General features: G+C 47.2%; 1 protein-coding gene across 6 annotated transcripts in view; it reads right to left on the bottom strand.

Annotated features, from left to right (window-relative positions):
• SETBP1 (SET binding protein 1) overlaps nt 1–23,519 on the bottom strand; it is a 264,044-nt gene extending 240,525 nt beyond the window's left edge. For 4 of the 6 annotated variants that reach the window (XM_080370915.1, XM_080370914.1, XM_080370913.1 and 1 more), the window contains exons 1-2: nt 23,024–23,517; nt 5,932–6,592 (exon numbers count right to left, since the gene is read on the bottom strand). In XM_080370915.1, the coding sequence (XP_080227041.1) occupies nt 5,932–6,423 (492 nt within the window). In that variant the 5' untranslated portion in view covers nt 6,424–6,592; nt 23,024–23,517. Of the gene's footprint in view, nt 1–5,931; nt 6,593–22,958 lie in introns of all 6 variants that reach the window. The other 2 variants (XM_080370916.1, XM_080370912.1) reach the window with 2 other exon arrangements.
• Nucleotides 23,520–24,459: the final 940 nt, after the last annotated feature.

Consider the following 24,459-nt stretch of genomic DNA (forward strand, 5'->3'; position numbering starts at 1 on the left):
ATGGGCATCAGCTGGCTCAGGCAGAGCATCAAGCTGGAAAAGAAACTCTGCCTTATGCCTGTCACAAGTTATCCATGACACAATGCAAGGCGGACACTGCTCCAACAGGCTTTGGAGAAGGAGAAGGGTAAGAGCCAGGATCCAGCCCTCCCTGCTCTTCACAGCAAAGACTGAACCACCTTCAGGAGGGACCAGCCTCCTTCAGGAGACTACATGGGGGCCCAAGAGGACTCAGGTCCCCATCTGGGCACCTCAGGTGCCTAGAAGGACCATGATGAAGCTGGGCCTGAGTGGTTCTCAGCTCACAGCAAACTGGTTTCATCAGCTCTGAAGTTTTTACAAATAAATTCATTCCTGCTCTCTTTTTGGGGGAACCCAAGGTAGTTGTGGTGGGAGGGCACTAAACTGCTGTAGAAAGAAAAGCTAGACAAAAAGAAGCCTGGGATGAATATCAAAAAGACCTGAGCTTGTGTAGCTTTGCACCCAGTTTGTGTAGAGACTGTAAAAATGCCAGGAGCCTTCTGCCTGTCAGAGCAGCTCTGAATTGGTCTCTCTGCTGCTCAAAAAACAGTTTCACCTTAAATACAACTAGGAGAAGAATTCCCCACTGTGCGAGTGCTTCACCACTCTGTCACAACCTGGGCAGAGGCTGAGATCTACCCTGCTGGTGTGAGCTTCAGGTACCTGCCACCAGCATCATTTAGAGCAGCCTCGAGGCTTTGCTAAGCAATGGTGGGGACCAATCCAGCACAGAAACAGGTCCAGGCATAAAGGGCTGTGGCGGGGGCCTCATCCTTTGAGGGGGAAAAAAGTAAAAGAAAAAGAAGCTGTAAATTAAAACCTGCCACCTCAAGCCAGTACCACCACAAATGAGCAAGTGCCACCTTCTTGCTAAGCCACACGCAGCACAGGGAGCAAACAGTTCTTTAAACTCCCCAAGCCACGTTTGGGATTGCAAGAGGAAGAGCTGACTCAGAGGACATCTCACACGGGGATGCCCTTAGCAAAGAGGAAAAAGCATGCACTATGAGCAATTGGATGATCATGCACGTAAATCACCGAGGAGAGGAGTCTGGCACAGCGGTAATCCAACAAGAGCTGCAGATGCACATGAGAACCTAGAGGGAAAGTGCAATGTGCAGTCAGCGATGCAAAGAAGGGGGAAGGAGGCGGGGGAAATGTTCATGATATTCTGGAAGAAGGAGGAGTACAAAGGGGAAAGCATGTGAATGAGGGACTACTTGAGGAAAGGAGAACTGCAGGAGAAAGTTGGGGAGGTGCAGGGGAAAGGAAGACTGAATTTCAAGGGAAAAAATGCTAGAACCACTTCCTGCAGATAAACTGCAATACCTACAGGAACTCAAAGAAAAAAAAAAAAAAGTTGCAAGAAAATCCAAGGATAGAGTTTCCTCTGACTGCACACAAGGAAGCTTTACTTCCAATTGACTTGCTGCCACTTATCTCTCAGCAATAAAATGCATTCACCCATCCCAAGCTCTCAAAAAAACCCAGTGCAATAATAATTGCAAAAAAATGAGTTTACATCCCCTGAAGCAGGACATTATGCATACGATGGAAGCTCCAAGGAAACTTTGTCAAGCTATGCTTGATGAAAGAAGGGGGCAGAAAATGAACTGTTTGCAGACACAAGAAAATAGAGCAGCAAAACCAGGGAGGGTTAAAAAAAATAAAATAAAACAAAACCAGGGAAATACTGTTCATCTGGGGCTTGTTAAATGCTAGATGACAAGCAGGGAATGCTGATGGATTACTTCATTGCATATGGTGCCACACTTTCAGTGCCCTTCCAGACTGACAGCATGTTTCCTTATCCAAAGGGAAAGGCACCTTTCTTTAGTGATGCTGAGGACGCTGGACTTGAGCAACTCTGCCATAGGTGGGTGAACAGTGGCTGCAGGCCTAGCCAGTATGCCAGCAGGACATCCTTAGGGCTCCTGGCTTTTTTCTTCCCTCCCTCAGCAATCAGACTAAATGAAATGGAGCCATTTGTGGGTTTGGATGTGGAAAGGGTTCAGCCCACTCCATCCCCAGGTGCTGAAGAGTTGAAATAAGAGCAAACGCTTACAGAACATTTGTGTACTTTCCAATTGCCACAGAAGTGGCTGCATGGACAGCCCAAGCTGCGATTCGTCTTCTGAGCAGCTCTGAGAAAGGGGTTAGGAAACTATCTTCACTCTTATTTTCAAGAAGGGGAAGCTGATGTGAAATTACTTGGCGTGGTTACAACTTAAAAGAAACCCCAAAAGTAGCTGGGTTGCAGCCAAGCACACAAGCCGGCAGAGGTTCCCAGCACTGATGCTCTCTCACCCCCTGCCTCCCTCCCTGCTCCAGGGCATCAGCAACCACACCCAGCAAGATCCTCTCCTGGATTGCCTTCCCTCCCATTCATCACCACATCATATCCCTGGGGCAATTGCTTACATGGAAAAGCAACAGAAGGAAAGTATTTTTTGTATGTTTACATCTTTTAATATAGCATAGCAGCTGGATCAAAGGCAACAAACCCAGGTCTGGGCACATGAGCAGCGTGGCTCTCCGCAGAGCCCCCTCCTAATCACCCCTGCTCCCTGGACCACAGTTTTAGAAATCAGGCACTAGCCCCTATTGCCTAATTAGCAGAGCCATGGAAGGCTTAGGAACAGGCATATCTTCTTGCTCCCTAAGTGGCTACTGAATAAATGCTATATCCCCAGTTCACAGCCCCTTTCTACATTGCTGGTATTACCAGTCCTTTGTGTACCCACATGCTGTTACTTAAATTGCTTCCATGTTTTCATTACTTGCCCTCTGTGCTGTGTGTATTGAAACTCCTGCAAGAATGCTGAAGTGGTATTGCAAAGCACTGGGGACTACTGGAGATATGGCTGAAATTATTATGCAACAAACATAAGTGATTTTACAAGTTCTGATAGAGTTTGCTCCTCCTCAAGAGGAAAAATAACTTCAGGTGCTACTCCGTGAGGGGCTCCCACCTACCAGAGACAGAAGCATGGGACTGCAGCTCAGTTTGTGCTGAGCTCTCCATCCTTACATACAGGTCTGTAGGGCCTGTATATATGCCCTGCATCTGTAAGTGAGGTGGTAAACTCAAAGAATTATGCTAGTCCCATGCACAAGCGAAATGGGTACATTGGGCTAAACTCTCCTGGCAAAAATCCACGAAGGACAGTGGAGTGATGCCAGCTGAAGAACAGCCTGGATGGTTTAAATGCATTGTTCCCTGCTGCTTCTGCTGGTAGCTGCTTTTCTGGAGTTTGGGCTGATTAAAGCAATGGGCAATCAAACTCTGAAATATCAAAACCACCAGAATCATTTAAATGTGACAACCACATTTTTTTTTTTTAACCACTACCGCAGCTCTCAATGTCTCTGCAAGTACATGCAGAAGGTACCTGCGTGCTCATCTTTCCCAGGGAAACCCACAGGTGCACCAGAGAACTTCAGCTCCTTTCAAGTTTCAACTTGCTGTTTCCTCCCATCTTCCCCCCCCAAAAAAAAATCTCTTGAAGTGCCATGAGGCACATGCACCGGCCATGAAAGCAATCACGCTGCCAGCACTGGAACCCTTCTCCCACCAGTTTCCAACCTCCCTCTCCTGCAGTGCCTTTCATCACCCATTGATAGGAGATGTTCACAGCCAGGGCCTGATCCTGCAACCCACAAGCTCAGAAGCAGTTACATGTAAAATCCCTTCAGCTGCAGGTTATTTACCATCCTGGTGATGCAGACTGCAGGTCTCCAGGCATCAAACCCCTGGAGATCACAGCACTGGGGTCTTCCAGATCCCTGCTGGGGACTCCTCTGCCCCAGCCCTGGCTCAGCAGCTGCTGCGCACAGCCGTTGGGTGTTATGCTAATGGATGTGCCGGTGCAGCAGCCCTCTCCCCATCTGCTCAGAGCATCCACCTGCTGGGTTGGTTTATTTTTTTGTTTTGTTTTAATGGCCAGATTAGGCCAGTGCTGTCCCAAAGCACTTGCAGCCTGTGCACAGGGTGTGAACACAGCACCAGCCAGCTCAGACCTTACAGAACAAGTGCAAGCTAGATGCAACCACATTTGGGCCATGTTCCACTTCCTTCAAACTCCTTATCTTTCTGCAATTAAAGTCTCACCCTGAGCATAACCACACTACACAAGGTGCCTTTTTTGTTGTTGTCAGGGTTATTTTATTTGCACCTAGCTTCCTTATAGTTAGCTTTATTTAACCTTTTTGGATGGCCACGTGAAGGAAAAAACATGTCTTCCATACCCGAGTGGGTGATAAATGCAAATGAAAGCTCCGATTTCTAAGCAGCCATATTCTCCACGGTCCATGCACAGCAGGCAGTGGTTTGCAATTCTTTTCTCCCTGCAGGGCCATGGAGAGGTTGCTTATGACACCTTTGCTGTCACTGAGCATGGTCTCACACAACCACTAGCTCCCTTGAGACCTCTGCAAGCATTCTGGGAGGAAAGGGAAGTGGAAATAAGACATTGCTGGGTGCTAAGACAGCCCATCCCTCTCAAGAGGTGGGAAAAATCTCCTCTCAGTGTGTTATAGGGCCAAGCCTCTGCTGTGCCAAGAAGAGCTATTTTTTCATGCCCGTGGAGTATGCCATTTAGCAGGATTCTAAGAAAAAAACCAACAACAACAACAACTTGATTTTGATTTGTTTTCTTTTTCCAAGTTCAGTTTCTACGAGATGTACTTTCAGAGTGAGCAGTGTTAACCACCCTGGGCTCTGTCTTTTGGCAATTAGCTTCCTCAAGGTTTCAAGTAGCCTTTTGAGCATCCATCAAGTGTATAAGGTATGGGAGAAGCAGGGACCTTCCACACAGTGAGGGATCCAAGCTGCATAGGCAGGAAAGCCAAGCCATGCCGTGAGCTCTAACCAGTGGGCACCTACATCCCAGATTGATTTGTCCAGGTTTGAGATACTCATGACTCTTTCATCAAATCTGAGTCCTTGTCTGAACTCATCATGATGCCCATGTATTACTAAAGAGACAGAAGTGGAATATTTGTACTGTGCTAAAGCCTTAACCCAACCAAAGCTCCTTTGTCCAATGCCTAGGAGAGGAAATGCCACTATACTCAAAATAACAGGACTAGTCACCAGGTGTCCCTCCCCTGACCAGTGCTGCTTAAAACACACTAAATTTCTTTTAATACTAAGTATAGGGGACATTACTGGGAAAAAAAAAAAAAAAATAAAAATCAAGCCAACAAAACAAAAGGATGCTCATGAAAACAGCTCATATAAAGAAAGGATTTTCTTTCTTTTCCCCTCCCTCTTCCACTCCATCACTAAATGAAAAAATAAAAAGATCAATTTTTACCAAAACTTAAAGTACCAAAAATTTCTCTCCAGAATGATATTTCAAGAAAATTATATGCATCTGAAAGAAAATGAGACTTATAATGGAAGTATTTTCTGAAGCATAACTATAGAGTTGCTAGGCACAATGCTGTAATCAAGAATAATGGAGCCCTTCTCCCGGCATACAGGAATGGATTCAATTGTTTGCTGTGCACATACCTGTATTTTGAAAATGTAGTGGAAAGCTTTAACTGCCAAAAGGCTCAAGTATTAGTGCTAAGACACAAAGCGGTTTAGAAGTGGGCTTCTTCATTTATCGCTCATGTAATGATTAATCTTAAAATCTCCATTACACACAAAAATAGAAGAGGCCTGGCAGAACTATTGAACCCTTCCGAACTGGTTCACCTGAAGGATAGTTCAGGACCATCCCCACAGCGTACATGGCAGTGCAGGATGGTACCACTCTGTACTAGCTCCACCACAGCCCAGCCAGGCTTTGCAAACCTTGCAAAGGTTACGCCTTGGGCATAAACTTTGTGCAGGTTTAATCCTACCCTCTCCCTCTGTTTTCAGGAGAAAAGCGAAATACGGGAAAGAACAGGACTTACCTTCTTTCTGGAGTGTGATCTGTCCTCCTCTTTAGCTGCTTTGCTATTTTTCCCAGCTCTGGAAATCTTCTGCTCCCCAGACTGCTTGATGGTGATTTTGATCTCAGGAGGGCAAATATAGTTCTCCAGGTTCTTTGGGGGCTTCTTAGCTCTCTTGGTGGTCTGGATCTTTAGTTTTAAACTCCCCTCCGTGAAGTTAGCCTCCTTGATGGAAAATTCCTGCTCCTCCAGGCCATCTCCTGCCACCCATTTCTCGCTGTCCGCGTTGGAAGTGGAATCCACGTCTCTCCCAGAACCCAGCTCATCCTCTTCCTCAGGCTCCAGTCTCTCACCACTCACCGGGATCCCTTTCCCCGAGCCCGCCACAGGCAGCATCGTCTCCCCAGTGCAGCTGGAGGCAGGTGGAGGTTTCGTGGAGGTGACAGCAGCTGGCAGAAAGTCTGCCTCACCCCCCCTTTGCCGGGAACTGCCCAAAGTCTCCCTGGGCTCCATAGCAATACCACAATGCCCTGGAGTTTTATCAGAGGGAAGGGGAGCACGGGAGGGGATGAGGAGAGCAAGGGCAGGTACAATCCCAGGGAATGAATGGTAACTGTGAGCCAAATTCAATGTCCCAATTGCCCAGAGGCTGCAAGGAGCTCAGAAGAGACCAAATCTGCCACTGTCAGAAGAAAGAAGAAAAAAAGGAAGTTAGCGTGCACACACATATCAAATGCAAGTGTAGAGATAGCTGAAACAGGGCACCCTTGGGCTTCCCCTCCAACATCTCAAGTCCCTTCCTTATAGGAAAATGGGAACCAAGGCTGGCCAGTATTTCTGAGGGCTGGATCTGGGATTGCAAAGCAAGGAATGATAACCTCATGTATTGCTAAATTCATGAAAATGGATATACAAACAAAAAAAAAAAAAACATTGGCATATAAGTGCCAACGCCTTCAACTCTGGACTTGGGAAATAAGCGAGGGGGCAACCAGCTCTCCATACTCATGAACCTCCTTGATACTTCAAAGTCCTTGCTGTCACAGGGGTTTCTAGAGGGAAAGAAAAAATAGAGGCAGACACTTGCTTGCCTCAGGTTAAACAATAACCCAGTGATCAGAGCACAGAAAACATGGTGTCGCCTTGTGAGTCAGGCAGAGGAGTTTCAAACTCCTTATTTCCCCACTTCCCAGGTAGAAAAAGAGATGCCCTCATCTGCCAGCTATTCAAAGGGGGGACATGACTGGATTATACTTTGGATTAATTGTTCATCACACACTGGGCCAGGCACACACTGTCTGCAGCCAAAGATGTTCCCTAGCATGCTGGAAATGCAGGAGGATCCACATGGGTCTTTTGCAGGACATATCAGGAACCCAAGTACTGAGGGCAATGGAGGAAGGCTAAATTCGGTACTCTGTAGAGTTTCTCGTGCCCTTGGGTACCACTCATCTGTAGCAAAGGCTTGAATTGACTGAAGCAAAGCCTGTGCTCTCATCCTTTCGGATGTCAACTTTCTTTAAAACATTGCAGAGTGAACTCTTTGAGATGGAAGCACTTGTATTCAGGACATTACAAAGTCTTGGACAAAGTTAACAGGAAAAGCTGTGAATATTCAACTGAGGCAAAAGTTCTATCACCCAATGACATAGAAAGGCTAAGACAAATGCCAAACATTTGTTAAAAAAAAAAAAAAATGCACATAAGGCATTTTTAAAGGCATTGAGGTGCTTTCAAACACATGCCCTAAAATCCCCCATATAGCTACTGCACCCCCCTCCCACCATGGCAAGCCAGTTTAGGCTACAAAATTAGCAGAAGGGCATCTCAGAGAGAAATGAAGATATTTTTCTGCTACTTTAGCAAAAACAGCTCCCTGGGAGGGGTCAGAGGAGTATCACTTTTGGCATACAGAAAAGGAAACAAGAAGACACTGCCAGGAGTGGGTGCAGGGGTGCAGACCTACTCTTTCAGCAGTAGCTCCCTGCTAGATTAGCTCTGCTACCCTGCCAAACCCCACCCCTCGACCAACTGCAAGATCTGAGCACAGCCTGGGATTTCCCAAGTCATTCTTAGCAGCAATAAACCATAAAGGAGAAACAAAATTTTGCTACCTGTCACCAAACCATAACAGCATTATCAGCGTAACTACTCTAAAGCACAGTTCACCAAGAAAAATCACATCCTTGTACCACTGGCTTCTTTCTGCTTTTTAAAAATACCTTGCATGAGCTTAAAATTCAAAGAGAAGTAATAACAAGCACCTTTTATTAGTTACATAGCCACATTTCCACTGGAGTATGGCATGGGTCACTTGTCTGACCCTGACACATATGGCTACTAATGGAGAGTCCAAAGCATCCTAGAGCTTCATGAAATCATTTGGGTGACCTCCACCCAACTCCCAGCAGACACAAATTCAAATAAAGTTCCCATAAACAGCACAAGCTGACAGCCCAAGCAAGGAAAAAACAAAACAAAACAAAAAAACCTACCAAAAAAAAAACAACAGAGGAAGCACTCTCATGCAGCCTGAACTGCCATCTGGCCTAAGAGGTGGCTTCTAAGCATAGCTCATAGCAGATAGAGGTACACCATAAAAACATTAACACTTCAGTAGCACATCTTTTGGCAATAGGGAAAAGACACATTCCCCAGAGCTGCTGCCACTGATCTCATTTAAGGTGATGCTGAAGAACTAACAGACCCAAGGTCTCCTGCACCTCTGCCTCGACACCCTCTGGTCAGCAAGCCTCTCCATTCCACCACCTATACAACAAGGATCACACCTACCTCACTCAAACTCACTGCCCAGTGGGTTAGTTAATGCCCTTACATAGTTTTGAACCCAAGTGTTTACCATGTGGTAGTCATTAATTACTTATGAAATTAGTACATTAAATCCACCCAGTTGCAAGGGAGCTGCTCTGCCTAATTGACCAGCCTTGCACCTTGTCTCTCCTTTGAGCCTATGGAGGTGACGGGAGTCAGGGTTACCTTCCTCTTCCAACCGGTCCAATAAAAATAAAAAACGAGGGGGGGGGAGGAAAGCCCGTCCTATTTGTCTGCCATTTCTCATTGTTAATCTCCTAGGAGAGGGACAAAATGTACACACGCTCCTGGGCTGCAACACAAACACAAGGTGGTAAAAGCTCAGCGTTGCAGCATTCCAGGGAGTTACTGCTCTGGTATGCACGCATGTACAATGGGCACTCTGTGCTGGCCTCCGCCCACAGGCTTTTAACCTCTCTCGCTGCCGGTAAAAAAAGAGAAGGCTTCTGGCAGACACCAATCTAGCTCAGCAGGCTGAGTCTGCAGCCACCAAGGGCGCGGGGAAGGGACCGCAGCCACCAGCACAATGAACCAACCGTTTGAGACCCTGTGTTGAATGGGATAAATGAACGAAAAAATAGTTGAATGAATAAAACTCATGGCTCTGAGCTGGGAAGGGTCTTTCAGGTTTTGAAGCATTGGGTAATGTTTTCTGGAGGATGAATAAAAAGCCAGGTTTCTGCTCCAAAGGCTGATTGCTGGTCTTGGACCCAAGCTCTTGGGTCATGATGCTCAAACACTCATCCCCGCTTGGCTGTGTGCCTCCGGGTCAGTAGAAACAAGCAACAGATGAATAAAGTCATTGCATTACACCAGTGTCAGGTGAGTTCGTGCCAAATCTACCTTAAAATCCCACTTACAACTATTGGCCTCCGGTTCTGCTGAGAGCCTGCAGATGGTGATATCACCAGACCCGCAGGTAGCAACAAACCCCCCTGCTGCTCAAACACCAGGCAGAATTAACTGGGTCATTGTTTTAGGCATCTCCTTACTCTCCTCCAGGGTTAATAGTTAAATGACTTGGGTGCAGGGACATTATACTTGTCTTTCTTGTTTGGGCAGGCTACCTGTGCTTTGACTAATTAGGAAACCTCACTTGAGGCTTCTGAACGTGTAACCTCTTCTGGAAACCTTCTGATCTCCCCTCTCCAGACAGCCAGGAGCAGAAGCGCTGGAGGGACAGTGATCAAGACTTTTTTTTTTTTTCCTGCAACAGCTCTTCTGCCTTAGCTGGCAAAGTGCATATCTGGAAATCTAGGGAGGAAACTAATTTTCCAGGAGACCTCTGGCTCTGTTTTAAACCCCCAAGAGATGGGGCCTGTCTAGACTTTGAAGTGCTCACCCAAACTGCCCTTCCAAGCCTCGGAAGCTCACCAGCATCAAGATCTGTTCAATAAGCCACTACAGAGGCATTTTACCATCCAAATTAAGCTCCCAGAGGAAAGTGTTACCGCTAGTAAGCTTCCTGCAGTCAAGTTAAATTTGAGGAGGATAATTCACAGGTGAATGACAACAAATTTCACAGAAGTTGGCATTAGCTCTTAATTAGAGAGAGATTCACACTTCCTCTGGTAAGTACTGAGAAATAATCAAATGCCTGTGTGCTCAGCCTTGCTATAGATGCTCCTGTGTTTCTTGAGCACCTCAGACACACTTCTGGAGGCAAAGGCCTGAAGGACAAGACCTTCCTTTGGGTCATACTACGGGTATCCCATTGAGGGTTATGAGTAGGCTCCCTTCTCCTACCTCAGGCAACTACTCATGCTTGCAAGTATTCAGATGCCAGGGCTATAAAGTGATTAAACTGAAAATTTGCTGAGGACAAAAACAGATGTGAGAGCCCACAACAGGGGGAGAGAAATCCACCTATAAGGGATTCTCCAGGAAACGGAAGTGAGCATAACACTTGGCATGGCTTTCGCCCTAAGCACAGGGGCAACCACATTAGTAACAACCAGATGTTGATGAGACAAGTGCAAGCAAGCCATGTTTTCGGCTGCCTAGCATTTGTGCTGCTCCTGATTTGCTCAAGCTCCAGGAGCACCAGCAGAGAGCTCAGAGCAGTATTAAAAGATGCTGCCCAAATCCCATAGTACACTACTCCCAACCACGGCTGTAACTACTGAGACTGCTTTTGTTTTACCCAGACTCCAAAATACCTTAAGATGAAAAAGCAAGAGAAAAAAAATCTAGTAAATAGCTTCAGGTAAGGGGAAACTGAGGCACGAGTCTGGGATTGTGACAGTGAACTTCACAGTGGAGCTCACATCTTCTTGAACCCCACCTCTGTCGTGTTGCCTTTGGATCTCACATTCTCTCATGTGACATACAGTTAAATCCCCAATCTCTTCAAAATATCAGAAATCCTGGAAGCCTCTTTACACTACATCTTTTTCAAACCGTTCACCACAAAGCACTGGAGACTATACAGCAACATTTAATGATGAGATATCACCTTTCACTCCAAAGACTCCTGGGTTGCTTCCTTGATTATACAAGCCACTGCTGAAATGCAGCTGCCTCTGGGGCACAGGCCAATGGACAACCCACATTACACCCCAGGGAAAGTTTTGGTCAGAAACTTGCTTTTATGAGAAGTGTCAGTGAAACTTCAGAATCCATCATGGGACACAAAAAACCAACAGCCTGGCATGCACCAAACTGCACTTGAACTCAGTTAACCCACATTAGGAATACAAAAAGAAAAAAAAAAAAAAAAAGAATAAAAAAAAAGAAAAAAAGCCCCATCTATTTCTTTATTATTTGCAAAAGTACTAGGAATTTTAAGCGTGGTTGTGGTTGTGGTCTGAGTACTGCCAGATCACCAGCAGCACAAGTTTGATGCAGATCAGGGACAGGCATTTGATCAGGCTTCAGTTGGATGGACCAGAGCACCCAAGATGAAGGTTAAGCCTTTCTTCATGCCACTTGAAGGCAGTTCCAGCAGATGGGTAAAGCTTATGAGCCATAAAGCCAGTGTGGTGCCGACAAGTGACATAGTATGATGCAATACAAAGTCTGTTGAGATAAAATTGAGTCACTTCAAATTTTTTTTGAACAAATTTGAACCAGGAGAATGAGTTTATACTGGATCAGTATTGTGCACCAATAGTGTATTTAATCTCCCTCTCAGAACCCTAGAGCTAGATTTACCGCATCTTCAGACCACAGCCTTAGTTACTTCCTATGGCCATGGTACTCTGAAAGAACAGCCCAGCCTTGGCAGGGAGCTGGAAAAATGACTGTGACAGCTATCTTCCATCTACACTATAGATCCCATAGGAAACACCCTCTCCCTTTCACCCGCCTTGTGTCAATCAGGACAGAAACAAGGCAGAAGGACTTCCCTTTCAAGCAAAACAAATGAACGTCAACTCTTAATAAAGAATCAGAGATGTCCTGGTGGTGCCCAAAACCCAACCAGGCACAACCCTGAGCATCCTTCCCTAGGTGATCCTGCATGGAGCAGCGTGGTGGACTGGGTGATTTCCAGAGGCCCTTCCAACCCCAGCCATTCTGTACTTCTGGGACGTATTATTTGGCCTGCATCTCCAGTGCTGGGCAAATCAGTCTTTTTACTGCATGACAATTGTAAGCACACTGCTAAAATTCCCAGCTATAAGATATACCTGTATATAGACACACATAAAATAGATGTGAGTATACAACAGATACAGTATAAGATCCTCAGCTGCTAAGAATAATTGTGAGTGGATTGACCATATGTGAATGCCTGTAATCCACAGATTACCTATAAAAATAACTAACTAAGGCATGTGATTCATTAATAGGGTCAATTAGAAGAGGAAAGGTGATTCCTCTCCCCATTGTCCCCCTGCCTCCAACACTGCTTTTGTTCAAGTCCTTCCTCCTCTGTCTCTGATTTTGCACGGGTTATGTGAGGAATTTCTCTGAGGAAAGGATGCAAGCTCTCCCAGGTGTGGTCTATCCAGACAAAAACAAGGAACAAGGATTAATGGCAGTTACGAGAACAACAGCAGAAATGTAATCTTCACTTGTTTCCATCAGATTGCCCTGAATCCAAGTGCTACCAGCCCTCTGCACCTCCAGCACCGTGACCGAATAACACTGACTGATGGCTCTGTCTCGGTGTGCTCAAGCCCGGCAAAGGAAGCCAGGAAAAGCCACACTGGAGGGGAAAAACCAAAATAAACCAAAGATCTCTCACAGCCAGGTGAGGGTCAAGCCTCCCCCATCCCCACCCCACACCCTCCCCATGTTAAAGAGACAGAAATAAATGAGAGCCCAAGTATATCCGTAATTATAGAGGCATGTAAGTGTGCACATTACACACATGTATATCTGTCTTCTCAACATAGAGACATTAAAAGTAGATTATGGAATAATATTTGACTCCATAATTAGGTTTGAGACTCCATAATTAAATCAGATAGTCACCTTTCTATGCAAGTAACTAACTATCATACAACGCTGAAGGGAGAGCCAACTAAATGATTAAACAACTGACACGGCCATAAATCACAAGGCCCATAAAAGCAATACTGCCCAAGGTACAGCTGTGGCAACAGCCAGCGTAGCAAAGCACCCATCTGCAGTAGGAGGAGAGATGCCCATCAGGCTGCCCAAGGACTTTTACAAGCTCCTGCCTGAGAACAGTGTCAAGGTTTTATAAATCTGCTCGCTCACAACCTAAAGCTGTATCTGGGTGTTGGGGAAGCAGGTATGGTCATCAGACCTATAAACACCTCCTCATGCTGATTTCTGGTCTCTAAAGGACCAGCTTCCCCTCGCTTATGCCCTCCGAGGCCAACACCGCTGCAGGACTGCTCTAAAGCTGGTCTCGGTTCACTGGATTTACACCTCGGAATCAAGGAATAGCATTTGATCCTAATGACATCAGGAGTTGGCATGTCATTTTTACCCATCACCCTTGCGAAGATTAGTCCTCCAGGATGCTAGAAAGCAGGATGAGATGCCAGCTGTTCTCATTACAACACAAAAAGCCAAGCCAGGAGATTTGCCTTTGTAAGGTCAACACCAGCTTGCTGGAGCTCCCAGGCAAAGCATCATCGCTCTCAGCAGGATGTATAATCAAAGGTATTCCTGAGATGATCCAAGAGAATACTCCGAGCATGCTGCTGGATGCAGCAGTGTGTGCCACTACAAGGACAAAACTTATTCCATTAAAAACAGCCATAAATCTCTTTGGGGTAAAGTGTCAACGTCCATGAGAAGGGGACCGCAAATGCTTGCTCCATTCTAGCTAGCTCTTGCCAACCACACCATTCTGGACATAGTGGCAGCCACCTGAGGCTACAAATGGAAAGGTTTATGGGTATTTAAGGAAAGGTTGTCGGCACAGAGCTCAGCCACAGAAAGCAAACCCCTGCACAATTCCATCATCTGTGTCACCAAACTTTCCTAGATCAACTGCTTTTGGAGAGCTGCCATCAGACACAGTAGCCTCCTCCAAACACCATCATGGTGGGGCAATAATCTCTCCTTCTCCCTCTGATCAAACATTTCCCTCTGATAAGCACCCTGAAATGTGTGGAAAATGATTTCTTTGCAGAAATCATTAGTGAGATGTTTGTTTTTATTTACTGCTGCTGCCACAGGACATCTCCTTCCTTTTATTTTCCCTCCTCCATTATTCCATTTTCGCTTGCACAAGTGCCAAATATACCAGATTTCCCTCCCTTCAGGAAAAGCAAAGAAATAAATAAAATAAAACAACACATCTGATAGGGAACGAAGCAGGTCTTGGCTCTGCATCCGTTCCTCAGAGTTGTAAGTGATGGCACAAGGAGGACCAAAAAGGCTGCGGTCCAGGATCTATCCTGTGCCCAGTCTAGAGGCTGTACAAACAACACATCCCATGTTACTCAATTCTGCATGCTTCAGATGAGGCTAGGAATAAGAAAGGTTGGATTTTGTCCATGCAGGCTTGCCCTGTGTACTTCCATGCTGAGTAAGCAGTGGTGTCTTTTTTGGTGCTGTGTAATGTCCCAAGCATCCCCAGCATCAACGACTGTGGGAAAACAGGGCATACAAAGGGCATGCAAGAAGAGCAACAATCTGGCATATTTAGAGAAAGGCATTGAGACTGCTTTGCCTTGCAGAAGGTATCACTCTCTCAGCTTTGAGGGAAGAGAGGGTGTCTGGGTCAGGCAAGATAAGAAATGCCCTTAAAGCCTCATGGATTGCAGAAGAAAAGGCAGCAGGCAAAAGCAGCGCATGACACAAGTGGACACGGCTGGAGGCACGCGTGGCAAAGAGCAGCCCAGGGTGCTGAGACAGTGATGTCAAGAGGCATAAATGTTAGTCAGAAGTGCTGGTGGGAAGGCCAGAGGGCAGGAATAAAGGCAAGATAACTGGCAGATGCTCTGGACAAAGGAAAGGAGGAGCTTTGCCTCTAATGAGGATGAAGAGGAAGCAGTTACAGAAGTGCTGGGAGAAGTTGAGTCAGATGGGAGATAAGAGCCTGCTGAGTATCCACTTGCTGCTGAAGGAACTGCCTCTCTAGCTCAACTACTTCACTGAGCTCTTTGTGTGGCATTGCACACATCCAACCCCCTCCCAGGGAGCACACAGGATCGGGAGCACCACATTCACAACTCTCATCCCTATTCCAGCAGGACCAGAGGGTTTGGGTTGTTATTCCCTTGTAACACCACTGACTTCAGGAGGATGTTAAAGGTTGGGATGGGGTCAGAATCTGGGGGAAAACAAGGTCAAGTCAGTCATGGTGCCCCCTTTCCCCATATGATGAGACATATGGGTCTCTCTTTCCTAGTCTGAGTGCTTCACTTAGGTCCCAACAGAGCAAAGTCTGGTCTGTGGGTTCTGATGGGTCAAAAGACCCCTGAACTGGGGCATCCATACCAGTGCTCCCCAGCTGGAGATGAATGCAAGTTTGAGTAGAGTCCTAGTTCCTACCTAGGGCCATGCTGCAGCTTATTGTTATTTTAATTGTTGCTCACACTAGGTTTTTTCAGAGGTTTTCCTTAAGGGCCCTGGGAGGTCTGTTTACTGAGCTAATCCTGAAGAAAATGTTCTGGCCTGAAAGCCACCCTTAAAAAGCAGCATGTTTTAAGACCAGATGTGTCTTCAATTCTGATAAAAGCAGGGCCTATATTTCTGTAACTACCTCCTATAACACAGAAATGGGATCTAATGTAACCAACACCTACAGCAAATGCCATTTATGACACTTATCCAGCAGGATTTGTAGGGACAGTGCCTCTCTCTCTAAGGTTGAAATATCTCCATCAACTTTAGGATGCCTACAGTGACACTTTGAATTTGTCATGGCATCAGAAACCATGACCTCCATATTTTTTTGTCCCACTCACACCCCAAAAGCAGACAAAGGCTTTCAACAAGCCCTATGTTTATACCCATTTGTCAGCTCAAAGTCCAGCAGGTTAGACTGCTGCCCTGTTTAAAAGCATGTGGTTAGAATAATTCAAAAGGGAAAACTGTTTCCTCTTCTTCCTCCACTCTCATTTTTTTTCTGAATAAATTTGAAAAGAAAAAAGAAAAAGAAAAAAGGAACAACTGACAGCTGGAGAGAATTTACTCAACCTTTCAGGAAGAAAGTTGTCATCCAGCAAACAGAAAGCATGACATATTTCAGCCCATTAGGTGAGGGTTTATGGAAGTTACAAGGATGTAAATATATGGGTTAATATTTAAAACTGTTTTTCAACTGTAGGAACAATGGGCACGTATAATAACACTTTACCCAGATGCCTGCTATAATACTTTACATCTATACAATCCCGTTTGAACACTTACTAAACACCCCCAGTTAAGCTTCATGTCTCTGATCCCTTCTGAAAAAGAACCGAAGAGTTCAGCATAGAATTATTCCTCTGTGCAGAATTCTGTTGAATCCTGCTATAGAGCTCCATAGGAAGGCTTTAGAGAAAAAAAGATATTTAAAAAAAAAAAAAAAGAAAAAAAAAAAAAAAAGAAGAAAGAAAGCAAACTAATAGGATTTTGGAGGAGTTTTGTGGAAACCCCACTGCATTCTCCAAAGCCAAAAATGTATCAAGACTCAAGGAGAGGTAGGCATGGATCACAGCATTGCTCCAGAATCCGCTGGGTCTGGAAACACACAGGGAAGTTAGGCCAGTGTCCAAGTCTTAGAAATCACATCAGTAGGATATTCAGGGTATGTGGATTCATATGGAGGAAAGACATGCCTGTAACACCTTGCAGCTTGACCTCTGGTTTGGGTATCATAATTTTCTCCCTTCCATCTTAAAACCAACTTCTCCATCTGCTAAAATACCAGGACAGGAACAGAATGATTCATTGCATACATATATCTCTCTCAGTTTTAAAGGTTAAGGCTAACAAAAATTTCAAAGTAACATAAAACCTCAGGCTTCCGATCTTTAACCCATCTCTAATTTTGAGGTATTTAAGTGAGTCCTGGGTTACCCCACACTTGCCTACCACACATTCTTCTGAACAGCTTTCACAAGCATTATTACTGGAGATACCGTACTACAGTAGAGGAAACTTTGCTCTCATCTCTGCCTCATTCGTAGAGCTCTTAACTGCCCAGAACTGCAGAGCAACCCTTATGGAAGCAGGAATCCACTCCTTCAGAGGCAGTGAGGAGCTAGGTAAGTCACCCTGTGACAGCATTTAGCCACCACCCCAGCACCCCACTCTGCCAGGCACTTGCATCCCAATATACCACGCACTGCAGTGCCAAGCCTCGGGCCATGCTGTACTCTGATATTCACCAGGGCAGGGCAGAGCCTTGCCACCACCTTCTGACCTCACATTTGCATGGAAATTGGTGTCCTCCTGCATGGCTTTTCCACACGTTGAGCTTGCTTTCAAAAAAATGCATCACTCACCAGCCCTGCAAGGGGAAGGCAACTCAGGCTCATCCTTACCATTTGTACAACTGCTTTTTTCCCTGCAAGAGCCCTGTGCTGGATGGACACATGTATGAGTCCCACCACTTTCCCTACTCATAAGTGAGAGTAAACCTGACCCTGGGATCTGTGAGCAGCACCAGTGACCCTATGCCTAGAGCACTTCTCTGGCCACCTTTCCTGCTTTCTCACCCACGCTTCAGCCCCATCACTTTCCCCTTTGTATCCAAAGTCAAAAGGGTCTTCATCACGCACCGACAAGGGCATGAGGTGTTGGGAGGACAGCCAGCCCAGCAAATATCATAGAGACACAGAAGCCTGAAACCTTGCTAAGATCTCCAGCTAGACTTGGAAGTAGACTAGAGCCATAAAGATCATAATCAAGCCTGGATCAAACCCTCCCAGTCCTCAGAGCCTTTAAGGTCCAGAGTTTCAATGTGGCCTTTTGGAGACAGAGGTGACTAACCTGAGAACTTTTCAAGATTTTCAAGTTCATAAAAGACAACAAAATCCTAAATGAAATAATGTCAGAAGATCGCTTTTCATATCCGACTGCCCCACCGCTTGGATAAAAGCTCATCATTGTGTTTGCACGATCTGTGCTGCAAAGTAAATCCAACTCCAAAGGGGCAAAACAGCCCCTAACTCTGCTCCCTCTCAAAAGCTGACAAACAGATAGTACCACCCCCTGCTTCCTTCACACATTTCCTCAGCTCTGAAAGACAAGCTGCATTACTCTCAGACTGCTTTTATTCAATTTAGGAAATTATTTTGCCTTCCTTTTTGTTATGCTGCACCTATTTACCTGCCTCCCTTTGCTTTTTCTATGACCAGCTAAACATGAATGCAGAACCTAGCTGCCTGTTGGGGAGCTGTGCATGCTCGCAGCATCCAGCAGAATCTCTAAGCAGGTCTAAATACTCAATGAACTTCTGAAGCCACATCAGGTGAACCTTTTATGTTGGGAAAAGGAGAAAGAAACTGTCTCTAAGGCTTGGAGTGTACCTCAGAAGCAACTGTGCTATCACAGGCTTGCAACCTGATTTCATGTCCTTATCAGAAGGCAAAGTAGTCCTAACCGAAAGTTTGGAAATGGTTTTGAGATCTGACGGTTCCCCCAGGCTAAAACCTGGAGTTGAGGGCTTTTAAAGCCCATCTTTAATCAAGATGACAATTTCCTAAAAGCATGACTCATTTTATTTCCTTAACAGTAATAACAGGAAAGAAAACTTTTTTCTTTTCTTTTTTTTTTTTTTTTTAACAAGTTGGAAATAGAGAAAGTAATGAGAAAAGAACCTATAATAGCAGCAAAACTAGTCCCGATAGAAACCACAAGTCCGGCAGCAAAACACTGGGAACCTTCTCCACTAAAGTTCTCCCACAGACTCTGGCCTTTCCAGCTAGTCTTTGGACTAGCTCTGAACCTTGGATTGCGGCTGCCCTAAGAGCACCTGAACTTCCCAGCAGCGAAGCTCGATCTTGTTATGGATTTCATTTGACCATCTTATCAATTTTTTTTATGCACAGATTTGCTGCTTTTGTCTCATTATCAAATGCACACTTAATAGCAGCCCTTCCACACTCAAAACCCTGTGTGCCTACATGTTAAGGTAGGCAAAAATGACATGCTGGATTTTCTGAACATGGATTAAATCCTGTTCAGTTGGCCTTACTGCTGGCCATGCATCATGGAGCACATTTTGGCAGTTATTAATGCCGCCTTTCAACATCATCGCAGACTCACAGATCACAGATACTCCAGAGATGGGTAGTTAACGGGGAGCAAGAAAAACTGCCTAGGCATATGGTTAAACAAATCAGTCATCAATTCACTGGGACAGCTTTCATTTCCATCACAGCAATCTGTTGGATCCCAGAACTGTTTTTATGTGGTTCATTAGACAATAGCCTTTCTTGCTACTCGTTGGGTCAAGAGTCAAAATTGCTGTGTAATTGCAAGTCTCGGAGCACAAGGCAAGAGTTTTTCAGTCCTGGAGGGTGTTGTCCAAAGGGGAAAGAAAACAGAAGGGAAAGATTATGTGTGAGCAATTGAGCCCTACTGAGAGGGCAAAAAAAGTCACTGAAACTGGGATTAGCCAAATCTTGTAACAGAAAACAAGAGTCCTGTTGGTGAGCTGGCACTCTGCACCTAAGAGATGTACATGCTGGTGAAAAGGAGCTCAAAGGGTGGGTCAAAACAGAGTAGAAGAGGAAGTTAGGCAGCATCCGAAGCCAAAAAAATGATGGTTGGACCCTTTCAAGCATTTATCTCCTGGAGTTGATTAAGCACGTGGCAACAGAAGTTGTTAAAAAAAGAACAGTTCCCAACTTAATCAAAGTACATTATTGGAAATGATACTGAGCAACCTCAGTAGAGAAACACAGTAAATATCCCGTGAAGCTAAATGGCTCAGTTATGATTATTATTAATAATAAATCATGGCCACTGTTTCTTTTGTTTGCCAACAACTAGCATAGCTGATGGCTCTGCACAAACCTAACACACCATTTTATTACATTTCAGAGAGTGCATCCTCCTAAAATGATAATGTGTTAATAATCTATGCTGGGCTTTTTGGCAGGAACCAAAGAGCTCAAACAACTTGAAATAACATCAGCAAAAAATTATTTATTCCCCATCCCTAGTTGCAGAGAAAACAGAGGTTTTCTTGGCTCAGTTACTTTTCAATAGATTTCTGGTTTCAATTAAAAGTTTGAGTCTGAGAAGTTAAAAAAAAAAAAAAAAAAAAAAGCCAGTAAGAGATGGAGAGAAGTCTCCATTCACTGAGCGTTCCTGCTTCCCCTCCTCCCTGCTTTTACATAACCCTTCTGAGATAAAAGCAGAGACTAAAGTACAACTTCATTATTTGGGAGGGGGTGTGTGTGTTTCTCCTTTCAGCTGAAAAACTAAATGGAGATGAAAAAAGTTTCTCTTTGGAGTGGAAGGAGCTGCCGACCGAGGGGAGTAATCCCAGCACAGGCTGAAGAAGAGTGGAAAGGTGTGCATGAAGCAGCCGCTTGCACATTTTTCCCTGATAGGCATTTTTTCTCCTGTCTATGATAAAAAAAGAAGGTCCTAGACACTTGTTTCCTCAGGTCCGCGCTATCACTGGCTAACTATAGCCGGCTGATGATATCGCTCATGTAGCCTGAGCCAAGGGAAGTCCTGGCTGCAGGGGCTGTGGGATCAATAATTGTTCCCATTTGGGTCCATCATATTCAGCAGGGGATTGGATTTGCCGGCAGTCCTTTCCCCCTGAAATCCTCCTGTCAGTATGCAGAGGCTCCCATTACTTTCCCTGACAGCAGAGGACTAGCAGGCTCAGCGCTTTGCTGGCCTCGCACATCCTTTGCTCTGTGACAGATGGACACAGAAGGCAGCACGGCGGGTCCCCCCCTCCCTGGTACGACCACCTCGGACCCACGCCTAATGAAACACCTCTGCTTGTGGGGGGAGCAGCACTGCCCGCTGCTCCCCTTTGCCCCCCGCCCGTACCCTCCCCGTTCGCTCGGAGCGGACCCCTCCCAGTGCCGGCTGGCCCTGCTCACGGCAGCCGCCGGCCCACCGCCCCAAGCCCGGGGTGGGGGGGGGGGGCATGAGGGGGTGGTCCAGCCCAGCATCCTCCCCATGCACACACCCCACATCCTCCTCCCGCGCAGGGAAGCTCCTTGCATCTCCCCCTGCAAACCCTCCCGGGGATGGGGTGGGGGGCGCAGGGGGGGGAGGGGGTGTCGCCCCCCCGGTGTGTGTGTGTTCCCCTCATAGGCGACCGCTCCCCGGTGGCGAAGTGGCCTTTTAGCATCCGCCGTCAGGCCCGAGATTATCAGTGCTGTTTAATTTGAAGCGGAAACGAATCGGAAATCCTTCTCTCAACTGCCTTTTTAGACACATAAATATACACACACAGGCAGGGGCGGGCAGCGCAGGGGACCGCCGGTGCCCGGTGTGATGCACGCACTCACACTCACACTCACACTCACACACCGGCAAACAAGGGCGGGAGGGGGATCCGTGTCCCCCCCCACCCTCGCCTAGCTAGAGGGACCCGATTTCCCAGTGGCCACCCGGCAAGGAAGGGGGGTGTATGAGTGTGAGTGTAAGTGTGAGCGCCCGTGCCCGGAGGTGGGCAGGGAGCCTCGCGCCAGGGTTGGAGTTGACAATAGCCGCCCGCGGCTGCAGGCTGCGTTTTGCGCCCTCACCTCCCCACCCCCCCCTCAAAAAAAAAAAAAAAACAAAAAAAAAAAAAACAACAAAAAAAAACCCCAACAACAAAAAAAAACCCACCCCCCAAAAAAAACCCAAACCAAAACCAAACGACACCCCCAACACCACTCCGCGATAATATCGGCGATACCCAAGCCGCCCAAAGCTGAACTTTCACCTGGGGGGGGGGGGAGAGGGGCCACCGGGGTCCCGGGGGCGACAATCACCGGCTTATTAATAACCATTATCAACGCGCCTCCACCGAGTAGGGGGGGCGGGGGGGAATGGGGGGGCCCACAAGGCTAATTACTCCCCCTCCTTCTCCCCCATATCCCCACCTCCCCACACACTTTTTTACTCCCTCAAATTGCCGCTTTGGGGGGCTGCGTGTCCTTTTCAATGTCAAAAGGAGCGCGGGGCCGCGGCGGCAGCCCCGGGACAGCCGGACCCCCTCGAACCCCCCCGCCCTCTCGGGGCAGCCGGGCCCCCCCCGTCCCCCAGCGCCGAGCACCGCCGCGGACCCCGCGCACTCACACACACTCACACTCACACACACTCACACGCTCACACTCACACACGCAGATCCCCATAAGGTTACAACGTTGCTCTCTAGCTCCACTTAACCTGCAATTTACGAAGGGGGGGGGGGGGGGGGGAGACACTCCCCCCCCCCCCCTCCCCGCACACACATCGCTGCCACCAGCCCCTGGCACCGTTGGAGAAACATACATAGGATACCAAAGGGGTGTGTGTGTGTGTGTGTGTGTAAATGGGGTAAATACATTATACAAACTCCTAAAAAAATTGCAACCCCTTCCCAGCAGCCCCTCCCCCCCCCCCAGCCACACACATACACCACCACCACCCCCCAGCCACAAAGCACGGGGAGGGAAGGGGTCGGAGGGGGAGAGAACTCGCATGCATTGCACAGCAGAGAAATACCCCCCCCCCCCGCCCCAAAGAAAAAAAAAAAAAAAGACCCTTTTCCGCGCCATTGCGAAGTCACAACACGAAAAAAAGGAGACGACATTAACTTTTGCATGCGGAGGGGAAAAAAGGGGGGGGGGGGGGGGGGGAGAAAAAAGAGAGAGGGGTAAGACCCTCCTGCAATCCGGATCATCAAGACAGACCTTTCCTCGATGGCTGAGGGTTTTTTTTGTTGCCTTTTTTTTTTTTTTTTTTTTCCTTTACTAACCCATATCCCCAAAACGGCAGCGGGGGCTTCTTAGCAGCTTCCTCTTCTTCTTTCTTCCTCCTCCTCCTCCTCCTCCTCCCTCGGATTTCCCCCCTTCTTGTCTCTTCTCCTTTTAGATCCCGGTTTCAATCCCTCGCCACAGCCCCCAAAGGTGCTTTTGCTTGTGTTGCGGCAAACCCATGGCGGTGTTCATCTGTCAGATTAGGGGAGCGCACGGCCGCGCAGCACACGCAGAGCGGAGAGGGAGGGAGGGCGGGGGGAGGAGGGAAGGCACCCGGGGAGAGGGAGATGGACGGACAGACAGACAGCTCGATAGATAAATGATAGCTAGATAGATAAATAGAGCCAGATAGAGCGAGAAAGGGGGGAAAATGGCGTCTTGGAAGCCGGAATCCCGGAGTAAATCAAATTAACACGCTGCACCCAGAGCAGTCCCAGCTAATTTTAGCAGGATCCAAAATAAAATGAAAAGGAAAAGGGGGGTGGGAACGGGGGGGTGGGGGGGAGGGGGGTAGAAAGGAGGAGAGGGGGAAGGGGGGGGGGGGGAAAGAGGGGAAGAGAAAAAAAAAAGAAGAAAAAAATCAATTCACTGGATAAAATCCTGGATTTGAAATCGATGGAGCTGGTTTCTGGCTCTCTCGCTTTTTCTTTTCTTTTCCTTTTTTTTTTGTTTTGGAGGGGGGGCTTTTTTTTTTTTTTTTTTTTTTTTGCTTTCTGTTTGTTGTTGTCGGTTGTTTGGGGGCCTTTTGAAGGGCGGGGGCGGGCGAGGTGAGGGAGGGGGAGCGTTTTCAGTTTTGCTTTTCCCGGCGAGGAGTTGTTTAAAAAAAAAAAAAGAAGAGAAAAGAAAGAGCAAAAACCCCGCGAGGAGAAAAGGGCTGCTTTGGCGGCGAGGAAGCGCTGTTCCCTTTATCCCGGCTCGCTGCGCTCCGGAGCGGGCCGCGCTGGTGCCGGAGCTCCGGCGGGCTGCGGGGCTGCGGCCGCCCGCTCCCCCCGCCGCACCGCCCCGCGCCGGGCCGGGCCGCGCCGGGGGAGGGCAGGGGGAGGCGGGGGAGAAACACCCCCTCCTCCTAACGGGCACGGGAGCGATGCTCGCACACTCACACACACAGGCAAACACGCACAGGCACACCACCCCCCTCCCCGCGGGGAGCGCACCCTCGCAAAGGGTGCGTCTGGGGGCTGCCTTTTGCTTCCCGCTGGATTTTCCTTTCTCTGCCTTTTATTTTGTCTTTTGGTCTGGTTCCCCCCCTCCTCTCTCTCTCCCGCTCCCTCCCTGCAAGGGGCGGTGATTTGTTTAAGCAGATCTGAGGGCTGATGGCTCCGGTCTCTCTCTCTCTTTTCTCTCGCTCGCTCCCGGAGTCCTGCAGCACTGGCGTGGGGGAATAAATGGTAATGATCGGGCACACAGACACACAGACACACACAGACACACAGAC

This window comes from Falco punctatus, assembly GCF_963210335.1.
Source record: "Falco punctatus genome assembly, chromosome: Z".
Classification (NCBI taxonomy): domain Eukaryota; kingdom Metazoa; phylum Chordata; class Aves; order Falconiformes; family Falconidae; genus Falco; species Falco punctatus.